Source organism: Coregonus lavaretus, assembly GCF_964263955.1.
Source record: "Coregonus lavaretus genome assembly, chromosome: 27".
Classification (NCBI taxonomy): Eukaryota; Metazoa; Chordata; class Actinopteri; order Salmoniformes; family Salmonidae; genus Coregonus; species Coregonus lavaretus.
In genome coordinates, this window is record NC_140014.1 from 30,087,179 (window position 1) to 30,101,274 (window position 14,096).

At 42.9% G+C, this 14,096-nt stretch overlaps 1 protein-coding gene across 1 annotated transcript in view; it reads right to left on the reverse strand.

Moving 5' to 3' along the window:
- Nucleotides 1-13,918, reverse strand: part of LOC311102887 (tetratricopeptide repeat protein 7B-like) — a 91,512-nt gene extending 77,594 nt beyond the window's left edge. The window contains exons 1-4 of the mRNA XM_084144345.1: nucleotides 13,738-13,918; nucleotides 10,431-10,585; nucleotides 9,900-10,068; nucleotides 6,414-6,547 (exon numbers count right to left, since the gene is read on the reverse strand). Coding sequence (XP_084000471.1) covers nucleotides 6,414-6,547; nucleotides 9,900-10,068; nucleotides 10,431-10,585; nucleotides 13,738-13,858 — 579 coding nt within the window. The 5' untranslated portion in view covers nucleotides 13,859-13,918. The remainder of the gene's footprint in view (nucleotides 1-6,413; nucleotides 6,548-9,899; nucleotides 10,069-10,430; nucleotides 10,586-13,737) is intronic.
- Between the last annotated feature and the right edge of the window lie 178 nt (nucleotides 13,919-14,096).

Genomic DNA, 14,096 nt, shown 5'->3' on the forward strand with positions numbered 1-14,096 from the left:
CTTCGCTGCAGGAGGGACTGGTGCACTTCACAAAGTAGATGGCATCATGAGGAAGGAAGATTATGTGGATATATTGAAGCAACATCTCAAGACATCATTCAGGAAGTTAAAGCTTGGTCGCAAATGGGTCTTCCAAATGATCAATGACCCCAAGCATACTTCCAAAGTTGTGGCAAAATGGCTTAAGGACAACAAGGTCAAGGTATTGGAGTGGCCATCACAGCCCTGACCTCAATCCTATAGAAAATGTGTGGGCAGAACTGAAAAAGCGTGTGCGAGCAAGGAGGCCTACAAACCTGACTCAGTTACACCAGCTCTGTCAGGAGGAATGGGCCAAAATTCACCCATTCACTTGTGGAAGGCTACCCGAAACGTTTGACCCAAGTTAAACAATTTAAAGACAATGCTACCAAATACTAATTGAGTGTATGTAAACTTCTGACCCACTGGGAATGTGATGAAAGAACTAAAAGCTGAAATAAATCATTCTCTCTACTATTATTCTGACATTTCACATTCTTAAAATAAAGTGGTGATCCTAACTGACCTAAGACAGGGAATTTTTACTAGGATTAAATGTCAGGAATTGTGAAAAACTGAGTTTAAATGTATTTGGCTAAAGTGTATGTAAACTTCTGACTTCAACTGTATGTATAATCTCTAGGAACTCTACTTACCAGATGAAAAGTGAAATGTGACCCTCGCTATCAAATAAACGTCTGAATCCAACTGTTGTCTGAACAGCACCATATTCCTGTGGAGTTAGACAGCGGGCTGCCATTAGACCACACACTTCACGCAAGACGTCCAACCACAAAATCTACCACTGTCTACACAGCAGGAATATGGTGCGGTTCGGACAAAAGTTGGACTCAGACTGTTATTTGATAGCGAGGTCACATTTCACTTTACATCTGGTAAATAGAGTTCCTAGAGATTATCCATATGCCTTTGTTGACAGGAAACCTTTTTTGGGTGAAGCCGGCTATTTGTTGTAGGGTTATTTTCTGTCGCTCGCCACCAGAACGATAAACAACTCAGGGAGTCCAACCAATACACAGACTTCCGATATTGTGTCCCAAAGCTAAGTCAGAGACAGCGTTGTCTATTTCCATTGTTACTTGTAACGTTAAAAAGGGAAGAAAAAGACAATCGCCATTTTTCTATAGGCTACTCACCATACTATAGGCTACAGATGAGTCACCCCTAGAATAGTTATTTTTATGTTATTGCGTAGGTACAATATCTTTGTTTAATCTAATTAATACAATTATTAATCTATCAATACTTATTATTTTCACTTGGTAATGAGTAACAAGTAACTATATAGAAATTGCTCATAGGTAACTGTAAAGTTACACCTCACTTTAAATAGCTAAATCCTGGGTAAGAACTAGCGCCAACCTTATGCAGATATTTATGCAGATATTATTACAGCTATGTACTCTGTAGTGTACTAATGTGTTTATCCTCTCACTTGGATGGAGATTTCTGAAACTGATGATTAGATTGCCAGAATGGGTAACATACTTTGTAGGTACACAATAATTACAAGTAAGTACACCTCAAGATACACTTCATTTTAACAAGCTAAATCCTGTGTAACACCTAGTAAATTACATTGTACTTATGCAGATATTACATGTACTCTGTGGTGTACTAATGTGTTTATCCTCCCACTTGGATGGCAAGGAGGTTCAGGTTGTCATAATGGGTAACGTATACATTAATTATAAGTTATTTTTTAATTATAATCTGGGATGACACCCATATGGTAGACCCCAGTCAGTGAGGTTGACGTACACTATATATACAAAAGTATGTGGACACCCCTTCATATTAGTGGATTCGGCTATTTCAGCCACACCCGTTGCTGACCGGTGTATAAAATCGAGGACACAGCAATGCAATTTCCATAGACATACATTGGCAATAGAATGACCTTACTGAAGAGCTCAGTTACTTTCAGCGTGGCACCGTCATAGGATGCCACCTTTCCAACAAGTCAGTTTTTCTGCCCTGCTAGCGCTGCCCAGGTAAATTGTAAGTGCTGTTATTGTGAAGTGGAAACGTCTAGGAGTGGGACCACTGAGTCTGCAACACTCACTACCGAGTTCCAAACTACCTCTGGAAGCAACGTCAGCACAATAACTGTTTGTCGGGAGCTTCTTGAAATGGGTTTCCATGGCCGAGCAGCCGCACACAAGCCTAAGATCACCATGCACAATGCCAAGCGTCGGCTAGAGTGGTGTAAAGCTCGCCGCCATTGGATTCTGGAGCAGTGGAAACGCGTTCTCTAGAGTGATGAATCACGCTTCACCATCTGGCAGTCCGACGTATGAATCTGGGTTTGGCGGATGCCAGGAGAATGCTACCTGTCCCAATGCATAGTGCCAACTGTAAAGTTTGGTGGAGGAGGAATAATGGTCTGGGGCTGTTATTCATGGTTCAGGCGAGGCCCCTTAGTTCCAGTGAAGGAAATCTTAACGCTACAGCATACAATGACATTCTAGACGATTCTGCCCCTGTGCACAAAGCGAGGTCCATACAGAAATGGTTTGTCGAGATCGGTGTGGAAGAACTTGACTGGCCTGCACAGAGCCCTGACCTCAACCCCATGGAACACCTTTGGGATGAATTGGAACGCCGACTGCGAGCCAGGCCTAATCTCCCAATATTACTGCCCGACCTCACTAATGCTCTTGTGGCTGAATGGAAGCAAATCCCTGCAGCAATCTTACAACATCTAGTGGAAAGCCTTCCCAGAAGCAGGTGTCCACATACTCTGTTATTTTAAACTCAACCAAGTTAGCCCAGATGGTACCCTTTTTGTGCTAGCAACAACATTGAATGGAGATTTTGAAGAGTGCACATTCACGGGTAGGTAATTAGAGTCTATTGATCCTCCAACCTTAGTAATCTCGGACACCCAGCACATCTGTCCACAAGAGATTACAACCTTGTGACAGTTATTACTGAATCGGATGCAGTAGAGAAGAAACTAAACACTAAATTGGTGAATTTAGTGGAAACCTGGCTATTTCTAACAAGCATGGTAACAAGCATTTGTTGTTACACTTCTGTAATTACAGACAAAAATTAGCACCAGTTACATGTTGTTATAACTGATAGTTACAGTGTAACTATCAGTTATTACAATTAACTACAATACTGGTTAGTGTAATTACACATCTAATTACACTGTAATAAGGACCCCTTAAAATGAAGTGTTACCAACATGTTTTTGCATGCACTTATATTTTCGCAATTTGAATTATATATATAAAAAACTAAAATACCAATAATACATTGAGACTCAGGTCAAGAAGGGAACGGCCTAGTCGTGGCGGCAGCGCACTACAACCACTATTAACCGGCATGCATTTTTGGCCAAAACGCGAGAAGATAGGAAGAAAGTCGGACCGCTTCGTGAGGATGCGGCGGGCAGACTGGGTCAGGGGAACCCCTGGAGCTTCAGTCATATGCGTGGTTCCCAAGCGAAGCTGAGGCTAAAAAATGGTTCTGCGCCCACAGTCAATGTAGGCTCCAAGTCCACTGACACCACCGGTGTTACTATAGCACAACGACGGGCGGCTTCAGTGATGGAGGTGAATCGGGTAAGTAGGTACTAAAGTGCCCAAAGAGTTTTGTCATGTCATGTTGCTAGTAGATGATAAAACCAGATAGCCAGCTAGCGCCTTCAGAAAATATTCATACCCCTTGACTTATTCCACATGTGCTTTTGTTTCAGCCTGAATTCAAAATTGATTAAATTCATTTTTTTCTCACCCATCTACACATACACACATAAGTATTCACACCCCTGAGTCAACAAGTTAGAATCACCTTTAGCAGCGATCACAGCTGTGAGTCTTTCTGGGTAAGTCTCTAAGAATTTTGCAGAACTGGATTGTACAATATTTGCCCATTTATTCTTTTCAAAAATATTCAAACTCTGTCAAATTGGTTGTTGATCATTGCTAGACAACCATCTTCAAGTCTTGCCATAGATTTTCAAGCATATTTAAGTCAAAACTGTAACTCTGCCACACAGGAACATTCACCGTCTTCTTGAAAACAACTCCAGTGTAGATTTGACCTTGTGTTTTAGGTTATTTTCCTGCTGAAAGGTGAATTCATCTCCTAGTGTCTGGTGTTAAGCAGACTGAACCAGGTTTTCCTCTAGGATTTTGCCTGTTGCTTAGCTCCATTCTGTTTATTTTTTACCCTGAAAAACTCCCCAGGCCTAAACGATTTCAAGCATACCCATAACATGATGCAGCCACCACCATGCTTGAAAATATGGAGAGTGGTACTCAGTAATGTGTTGCATTGGATTTGCCCCAAACATACTGTAACACTTAGTATTCAGGACAAAAAGTGAATTGCTTTGCCACATTTTTTGCAGTACTACTTTAGTGCCTTGTTGCTTTTCACTCTGTCAATTAGGTTAGTATTGTGGTGTAACTACAATGTTGTTGATCCATCCTCAGTTTTGTCCTATCACAGCCATTAAACTCTGTAACTGTTTTGAAGTCACCATTGGCCTCATGGTGAAATCCCTGAGCGGTTTCCTTTCTCTCCGGCAACTGAGTTAGGAAGGACGCCTGTATCTTTGTAGTGATTTGGTTTATTGATACACCATCCAAAGTGTAATTAATAACTTCACCATGCTCAAAGGGATATTCAATGTCTGTTTTTGTTATTTTTATCCATCTACCAATTGGTGTACTTTGCGAGGTATTGGAAATAATCCCTGGTCTTTGTGGTTGAATCTGTGTTTGAAATTACCTACTTGACTGAGGGACCTTACAGATAATTGTATGTGTGGGGTTGACAGAGGGGTTGATATTGAATGGATGGAGAAATATATTTCTCTCTCAAAGTCTAAAATTCATAAATCATGTTAAACACTATTATTGCGCACAGAGTCCATGTTACTTACTTTGTGACTTGTTAAGCAAATTCTTACTCCTGAACTTATTTAGGCTTGCCATAACAAAGGGGTTGAATACTGATTGACTCAAGCCATTTCAGCTTTGAATATATTTGACATTATGGGATATTGTGTGTAGACCAGTGACAAAAAATCTCAATTTAATCTATTTTAAATTCAGGCTGTAACACAACAACATTTTGAAAAAGTCAAGGGGTGTGAATCCTTTCTGAAGGCACTGTAAGTGCACCTGGCCATGCAAAACAAAATGGCCCACTCACACAGATCTAGCATGGTGTTTGGGGATAGAATAAGCATGTTTTGCTGTAATAAACAGTAAAATACACATCAGATGAATGTCATTGTTTATTTCAAGGTATGTCTTTATTTTTGCTGAACTGCCTGATCGATTTAACTTGCAGGATATCATGGTAGTCAATGTTTGTATTAGCCATTATACCTGGATTTACTGCTGCTAGTAGTAGCACGCAGGTTAGCATGTGGCTAGCTATAGCTACCATCGGCCAACAACAGAGTTTTAGCCAGTTTGGTTATAGACTTTCAATGTCTACTATGATGGTAAAGGTTTATCTTGATTTTGTGTAACAGTACGAGAAATGCTGATGTGCTGAACTGCTAATAAGTGCTGCTAGTGGTTAGCTAAAAGAGGCTATGCTAAAAGCCTGTGAGCTGTAGAAGTGATTATAAAAACGTAGCTGATACAGAATAAAGAAATCATAGGATATGGTCAGATGATAAGTTGGCTATATTCAGAGTGCCAAAATATTTTTTTCTAAAACTTGGTATGATGTGGGACTTTACCGTCTTATGTGGACAGTGCCTTCACTCATGCTCGTGTAGTGCACCTCTTTACGTCACATTTCCGAACGTCGCTTTTCCGACATGACTATTTTATTCTGATAAAATATAAATTTCTCCCAAAATACAAATGTAAAGTGATATGTCATGTTGGGACTTTAGTTGGAATGATGAAACAAATCTGAATGTTTAACAGCAACCTCATTCTGCAATCTTCCCTTTAAAATGTCAAACAGCAACTATCCGAGAACAAAAGTTAAGTTACTGGTGAATGGCCCTTAGTCTTGGCTATTTGGTATTGTAACTTAAAAGTAGACTCAGCGAGATGACGTAGATGCACAAAGTAAACAGCAGTAGTGGGTCAATTTCCGCAACAACTAAGAGTGTTGAAGCTCAAGACTAAACTTCTCCACTGTTTTGGTCCCGTTGCTATCACGTTGCAGTCTTGCATCCCGTTCATCTTAATATCTGCGGTGCTGCTCATGGCAATGTCATCTCGCCAAGTCTACCTTTAACTGAGGGTTCATTATTTTGTTAGTATTAGCCTAGATCACCTGAAAATGATTTGGTTTGGTCACAGTGATTAAAGCATCCCCATCTTCTCCCTCCCATCATCATATCCAGTAGTAAAGCCAATGTCAGCTGATTGCTAGGTTACCTTCTCTACTTCCTGTAGGTAGAGCAGGGCAATGTCTCCAGACTTCTCATAGCAGGTAATCACTTCCTGGTCTCTGTCCACGTTACGATTGGACAGGGACGGAGATGCAGCCGGGACTTTCTCTAGACACAGACCTGGAGAGAGGAAATAAAGAAAGAGGGGAGGATCTTTAAAAACAGAGTTCATTAGGCAGTATACTGTACACACCGTGGCCTTGCCTCTGGTCCGGATAAGACTACACAATGCAGCCCACCAGGGGTTAAGGTTCATGCTCAAGCTTTAGTGTGTGTGTTTGTGTTTTTGTGTGTGTGCGTGCGTGCGTGGATGCACGTGCATAGTGTACAATCATCTCTCCTTTCTAGCTACTTGAAGCCCGTCCTCAGAAGCCATGGAAAAGGTGACACATCCCAGGTCCCTGCTACAGTATGAATCAGTGGGTGATCAAAGCTCCCAGAGAGCCAGCAGAGAGCCCCTGGATATTTTATCACACTCTCTGAGAGGACAAGACACTAATCTGACAGATGTCTGGAGGAGCAACCAGGAACTCAGGGTTAGGTGGCAGTGGAAGTGTCTCGTTGCCCTGTCCTATCTGGGCTGACTGGCTGGGGCCTCTAGGAGCAGTGGAAGTGACTCGTTGCTCTGCTCTGTCTGGCCTGCCTTGTTGGGGCCTCCAAGAGCCAGTGTCTGGGGTCTGTGTCAAGGACAGCCACCAGCCTCACCTCACGTCAGCCAAGGACTGAAGGAGATACCTTATTTTACAGCCTTCCTTTCTTCTATAGATGAGATTAGGACAACAATCATCTTCTACTTCTGGCTGCTGTTTCACAAATGAAGGCTCTCACTCTTTTCCCTCATGTAGGGCCCTGAGTTTCCCTGATTTTGTAACCTGGCAAGGAAAAACTCTGGGCCTTTGATGTAGTCTGTGCCCCTAGTTATAGGCAGTGTTTTTCCATGTAAACTCACGTGGGAAGGAATAACTCGGGGCCCTAAAATGATTCTATGAGAAAAGTATCCCTGTCTGACCTTTGGGTAGACTGTATCTTGTTTTGTGTGGGCCGTGTCTCTGTCAATCACCAGACCATTCTGTTTGTAATAAGACAATACGGAGGAAAGCACAACACTTCCATCGTGGCTACACACACCTCGTTGTTATGAAACCGAATCTGCCGTTTCCAAAGCCGCCTTTTCAAACAACGCATTAATAATAGATAATAGCCTTAATAACAAATTAATTATAAATAGCTCTAGTCTCTGGAATTACACAAGACTACTCCAACTGTGTGACGCTCAAATAGAACCAGTCACTAAAGGGTCCAAACAATACAAGCCAAATGGTTCATCCATCAACTCCCCATGATTAATTTACACACCCTGAAACCTCCAGTACCATAGAGGTGCAGATGTGTTCTTTTTATAGGACTTGACTGGAACATGAATACTGCTGCGAGAGGGAAAGAGAGAGTGGGATGGAGGTAGAGAGAGAGGGGAGGAGAGAGAGAGGTATACATAGATAAAGAAACAGAAAGCCAGAGAAGGCGGCAGAGACAAACAGATGGAGAGATTAACATACAGACGGACGGACGCCCACCATGGATGGATGGAGGATGGAGAGATATGGGGAGAGAGAGAGAGAGATCTGCAAAGATGGATGTATGCAGCCAGGCTTGTCTTTGCCTTATAAACATTTCCTGTGGTGGAGGTGCATGTGGGTTAATGACTGGTGCCCGGGGGATTCTCTTGTCATTGTATGGCTCTGCTCTCTCTGCTGCCGTGCCACATTACTTATTCATACCACTGTGGCACTTTCACAGCCTAATGGGCTCCTGTGTCACTCTAAACAGGCCGGCCTGACCTCCTCCTCCCCTCCACTCCTCTCGATTAGGACGCTCATTAAAATTAAAACAGCAGTAATGTCTTACCATTCCCCCCATCGGACAAACAAGATGGCTGGTCCAGACAAAGTCACACAAAATGACGAATGAACTCGGGTTATGCTATCTATCAACACTGCCTTGCAAAGCCAATTAAGGGCTATATAAGAAATTATGCTGTTTAACATAAAAGAGAGCTTCATCTGAAGAGACTTCCTTCCATTCTAGATGTTTCCGGCTATAAAGTCAGCTTTTCTACATTCAGGTCAAGCCCTAATGTTTCAATGCTTCACTCCATATACAAAGTATGAGTGCAGGAAATACGGCCCGGAGAGATGTGTGTGTGTGCCTATGTGGGGTGGGGTTGCCTACGCAATGCAGTCGCTCCACAGTGATGTATGCTGTACGGGCGACTGCTCGGCTTGCATCATCGGTCGGTCTGTGTAAACCCTAGGATAGGCTGCTGTATGTATAGAGGGGGGCAGATGTGTGTGTATACTAGGCTGCTGTATTGAGGGGCTCCATACTACGGTAGAGCTTCTTCTATCCCAACTCACAGCCAATGTAATGCTGCTGGTCTGTCAGAACTCTGATCAAAGCTCTGCAGTACTGTCTGACACATTCACTCTGCTCTGCATTGAGAAACTGAGAGAGTGAGAATGTGTGTTGTGTGTGTGAGAGAGGACTTCTCTCTGCATGTTCAAACACAGCATAGTGAACAGTGAACCTCTACTGCTACCACATGGCCAAACAACACATTGCAGGGGATACTAGCTCAAGCTGAGAGGACTGGTCCTGCTGTGTCATTTTCCTATTTTCAGAGACAATGTATTTTTCCTCCATGTCATGTCCATTTTAAAATACACACTAGATTTAGATACAGCAACTGACTCTATTATAGGACATTTAAAACGCCACTACTTCTCTATCAAAACCATCTCCATTTTACAGCAGGTCAATCCAACGTCCCCCTGTATTAGTGCAGAATTCTGAGGGAAAGGCCTGAGCAAGCATCCACAGACAGGAGCTGCATAATGAGTTGGTCACATTGTGTTCTCATCAGCTAAGCTAAGCATCCCCCTGGCAAGCATACAGTGACAGAGTTCAGGGGTGCAACGGCAGGGCAGGCACCAGGTCCTGACTCAGACGGACCAGACCAGCAGAGTTAGGTAATACCCCAGGCTCAGCCTCAGCACTTTCTCAATTAATGACTGAGGCAGGGGGAGAACAGAGGGATTCAGCACCACAGATTAGGCTCAACGTCCTTTAGAATAGAATGATGACACAGCCTATCGAGCTAGTCACCAAATTACTAGAATGGAACGTGTAGAGTACTGAAGCAGAGTTAAGTTTGAAGCTGAGATTTGGTAGTAGAATAGAAAGTAGGGTTATGCAGTGTTTCCCCTACCATAGATCTGTTCCCGTGGACAATTTTGTTGTATAGATTTTGAATTGGGAAATACTGGCAGGGTTTTCCTGCACAAGACCTTTTTGGGTAGGCCACCCAAAGGTTTCTTCACGGCCACTGCCACCACCTAAGCCCCTTTTTGAGCCAGGAAAAACCTGGACTTGTGTAATGTGAGGGAATTATACAATTGGCACCCAAGCCTCTTACCTTTGGTAGCGTATGCTTCGGCAATCATGGAGAGACGGTAGACGGGGGCTCCCACCAGCGCCAGCTCGTCCAGGGTCACTTTGCCATACTGGTTGAAGGCCTCACTGTAGTCTTCCTCCACGTAGGACAGCTTGGCCATCAACATACTAGCCTCTTGCATGTAGTCCGGCTAGGCACGAAAGGAAAGAGAAGAGACCGATAGTGTGTAGCCACATGTTTTCTCCTAAACACAAAAATATGTGTAGCTAAATGTTCATGTTTCAGAGAAAAAGGGTGCATAGAAGCAGCACGAGGGAGTGAGGCAGTGATAGGAGGTTATACAATTCAAAGGGGATTCTTTCAGTTTGGGAAAGCTGTGAGTGTAAAGCTAGATCCTGATTAAACCAGTGTTACCCTTTTGCAGTATTATAATACTGTTATAAGACTGGACTATACTGTTATAACACTGTTACAAGACTAAACTAGACTGGACATATGACGGATACTAATGGCTATAGGTGAGGTCTACTGTGTTATATCATTACCATCTACCTTGAGGTTCCCTCGGTCCAGGGCAGCGGTCAGGTGCTTGCGGACCTCCACAAGCCGGGGTCTTGGGCCCCTGGGGCTGGCCCCCTGCTTGATGGGGTTCTCCTTGAGGTACTGCTGGAGCTTGGCCTCCCCCAGCAGCAGCTCCCCCAGGTCATCTGAAACACAAACACAGTTTAGTCTATACCTCCAGCAGTGGAGGCTCCTCAGAGGAGGAAGGGGAGGACCATCCTCCTCAGTGTATTTCATAAAAATAGAAATAGTGAAACATTAAAAGTTATACTTTTTAGATAAAACTATACTAAATATATTCACATCACCAAATAATGTATTAAAACACACTGTTTTGCAATGAAGGTCGCCTCAACAGCACTCTGTAGGGTAGTGCCATGGTGTAGAACAGGATTCTTCAATTCCGGTCCTGGAGGGCCCAAACACCTCTGTTTTTCATCCTCTCCTTCTAATCAGGGGCTAATTCAGACCTGGGACACCAGGTGAGTGCAATTAACTACCAGGTAGAAATAAAAAACAGAAGTGTTTCGGCCCTCCAGGACCGGAATTGAAGAACCCTGGTGTAGAAGGAGGACAGCTAGTTTCTGACCTCCTCTGGCTACATTGACTTCAATACAAAACCTTGGAGGCTCATGGTTCTCACCCCCTTCCATAGACTTACACAGTAATTATGACAGCTTCCAGAGGACGTCCTCCAACCTATCAGAGCTCTTGCAGCATGAACTGACATGTTGTCCACCCAATCAAAGGATCAGAGAATTGATCTAGCACTGAAAGCATAAGCTACAGCTAGCTAGCACTGCAGTGCATAAAATGTGGTGAGTAGTTGACTCAAAGAGAGAGCAAGACAATAGTTGAAGAGTTTTTAACATGAAGGAGAAGCAAGAGAGAGAGAGAGCTAGCAATATTTTGTTGTATTTTTTTTCCACTTTCACTTAGCTAACGAATGCAGCTAGCTAGTTTAGCTTACTCAAACACCCGCTCAAAAAGAGAGGGATGCTATGTTAGCTAGCTGGCTATGGCTATCCAACACTGGAACTATTCCAAGTCAAGGTAAGCTTTTGATTTGATTAATTTATCGCCACCGGGGCCCGCCGGTGTAACTGCTAAACTGCTTACTGTAGCAGGTTTACTAATGTGTTAGTTCTAGTAGCTATGTTGACTATGATGTTAGCTAGCTAATATAGTGACAACGATGTAGGCTGTGTGTAGCGGTTAGCAGTTATGATATGAAGGTTTGGCTTGCCTGGTCACTGACAGCTGATTTGTTGTGCACTGAAGTCCACAAGCGAAGGAAAAAGGTGAGAGGAGGAGAGCGAGTAGATGCGAGAAGGAATTATACAACAAGCAAAATGATCATGCTGTTTGTATGTGGCTGCTATGAAAGTGAACTGTGTTTGTGTGTGATCAGGGGTGTATTCATTCCGCCGATTCTGTTGAAAAATGTATCTTAAAAGGAAGCAAACGGAAATGAAACAGGGATAAACAAACCTGAATTTGTCCAATAGAAACTCTTGTTTGCAACTGTTGGACTATTGATTACACTCTTGGTCAGCTAGGTGCAGGCAAGAGTGTACAAGGCAGTATTGAATGTGTCACTGTCTGTGCACCTACGTTGTAAACTTTCATTCATAGGCTAGGTTGTAGCAACCTCATGATGGGTATATGGAAAATGTGAGTATCATGTAGTAGCCTAAACTGGGCTGGGTGAATGGAATAAGAATGACATCCAATATGCTGTAATAGAAATAAGGCACTCATAAAAAATAATTGTCCTCCCTCATCCTAAACGTCACTGACCGCCACTGACCTCCAGTATGGTTCATGAATCATGACATGTAACATAGCCTACCCTCCCAGTTCAACAGGGTCGTATTCACTCGGCAACAAACAGAAGGAAACGGTCTGAAAAAGGGAAAGACTACCTGACCTTATCCAATAAAAATAAAACTTGTTTTAGTTTATAAGCACTAATGAATACGACCCAGGCTACAGGCCACTGATTATTTTCCAAATAGGCTCACTACTTTAGTCATATGTGTGATGACAGCACACATCATGTTCCAATAATATATCAGAGGTAAACACAGATCAGCAAACCCTGGCACTAACATGCAGATTCCTTTACGTTCTGTACAATACTCCAGCATCAACAATACTCCAGCATCAGTATTCAGCAACAAATGTACAGTCAAAGTTGATAGGGATAAAAGTGAATGAAGGGAGACCCAAAACTGCTGGCTGGAAATGGGTAGGCCAAACTCTGTCTCCTTGATGCAAAAAGCCAGTCACCACAAATTGAGAAGCCTGGTGTGGTGCAATATGTTTGTAGGGTGTGAAGCAGATTATAGGCCTAGGTCTGTACTACAGACAAAAATACTGGTCAACCAAGATTAGTAGTAATAGTGTTATTCAACACCTCAACGTCTTGCTTTGTTGGATTTTAAAGCGACTTGTAGGCTAATCCAGTTTGTTAACCGTTTGTTAACTGCCCCTATGCTCTGGTCTGACTGACATAAGAAGGCATGTCAGTTTACGTCAACAAAACATGCTTGCATGGCAAAATATGACATTTATGCCGCGTTCAGCACAACTGGGAACTCGGAAAAATACGATGTCAAATCATGACGTCAGTGATCGAGCTCTAGAAAGAGGCGGGAGAGTTCCGAGTTCCCAGTTGTTTTGAACGCGGCATTAAAGGTTAAGTTAAATTACATCAATATTCCAGCAAGGCGACTTCCTGTTACAGACATCACCAGAACTGAAATCTGTTGAGAAAACAATTTCCCCTCTCCTTGAGGCATGCTATTGCGCACAGATTTCAATTTTGTTTATGTTGATTTCAGTAAGCAGGAAGTCGCTCCACTGTGTATGATGAGGTCATTGATATGCAGGACTATTTCTATGAAGTCTACCTATGCAAGTGGTATGATAGCTAGCGAGCTCAGTAAAATAGTTTAGAAATATTTCCTGAGTGAGAACTTTCAACAAGTATGCACAGTGGGAATACTCTCTGCCCAAGTTAGTCAGCTACGGCTAGACTGGGCCCTAAATGACAGAAAAGTGAGTGCGTGCGTACGATCAAAGGAGTTTTGGGTTTTCGCTAAATATAAACTATACCGGTGTGTTCAAGATCATTATGTCGTTCTTACAGACGCATGACCTCTAGAAATAGCTGGCTAGCTGGAAGCGACTCGCAATGGACATTTCATTCCCGCTGACGTGGTTAGGAAAGCCCGTGGATTCTGTCTCCTGTCCAGGCCCCAAATCGTTAAATGAACGGCAGAGCAAATCTTACCATTTGATATTAGTTTGGCAGAGAGCTGCCGTACAAGCTCTGGTATCTTGTCCCATTGCCCTTCCGAACGGCATCGTTCTATCTCTGTCTCGAGTCGTGACCCAGACTTTCTCGCTGTCATTTTCAGTTCACTCTTTAGCAGACTAAAACACAACAGCCACGAAGCGTCAGCTGCGGCACGGGTTGGAAAAGTTCATCCGAAGGGAAACAGCGATACCCACCGGTAGCTGTCACTCTCACATCTGTTAATGTGAAACTATTAATTAATGTTTTTATTCAGGTTTTATTGCCATTTCCAAAAATGCATGCAAGGACATAATCACAGCGATGTAGTTTCACCATGTTTACTTTTTGTTTAG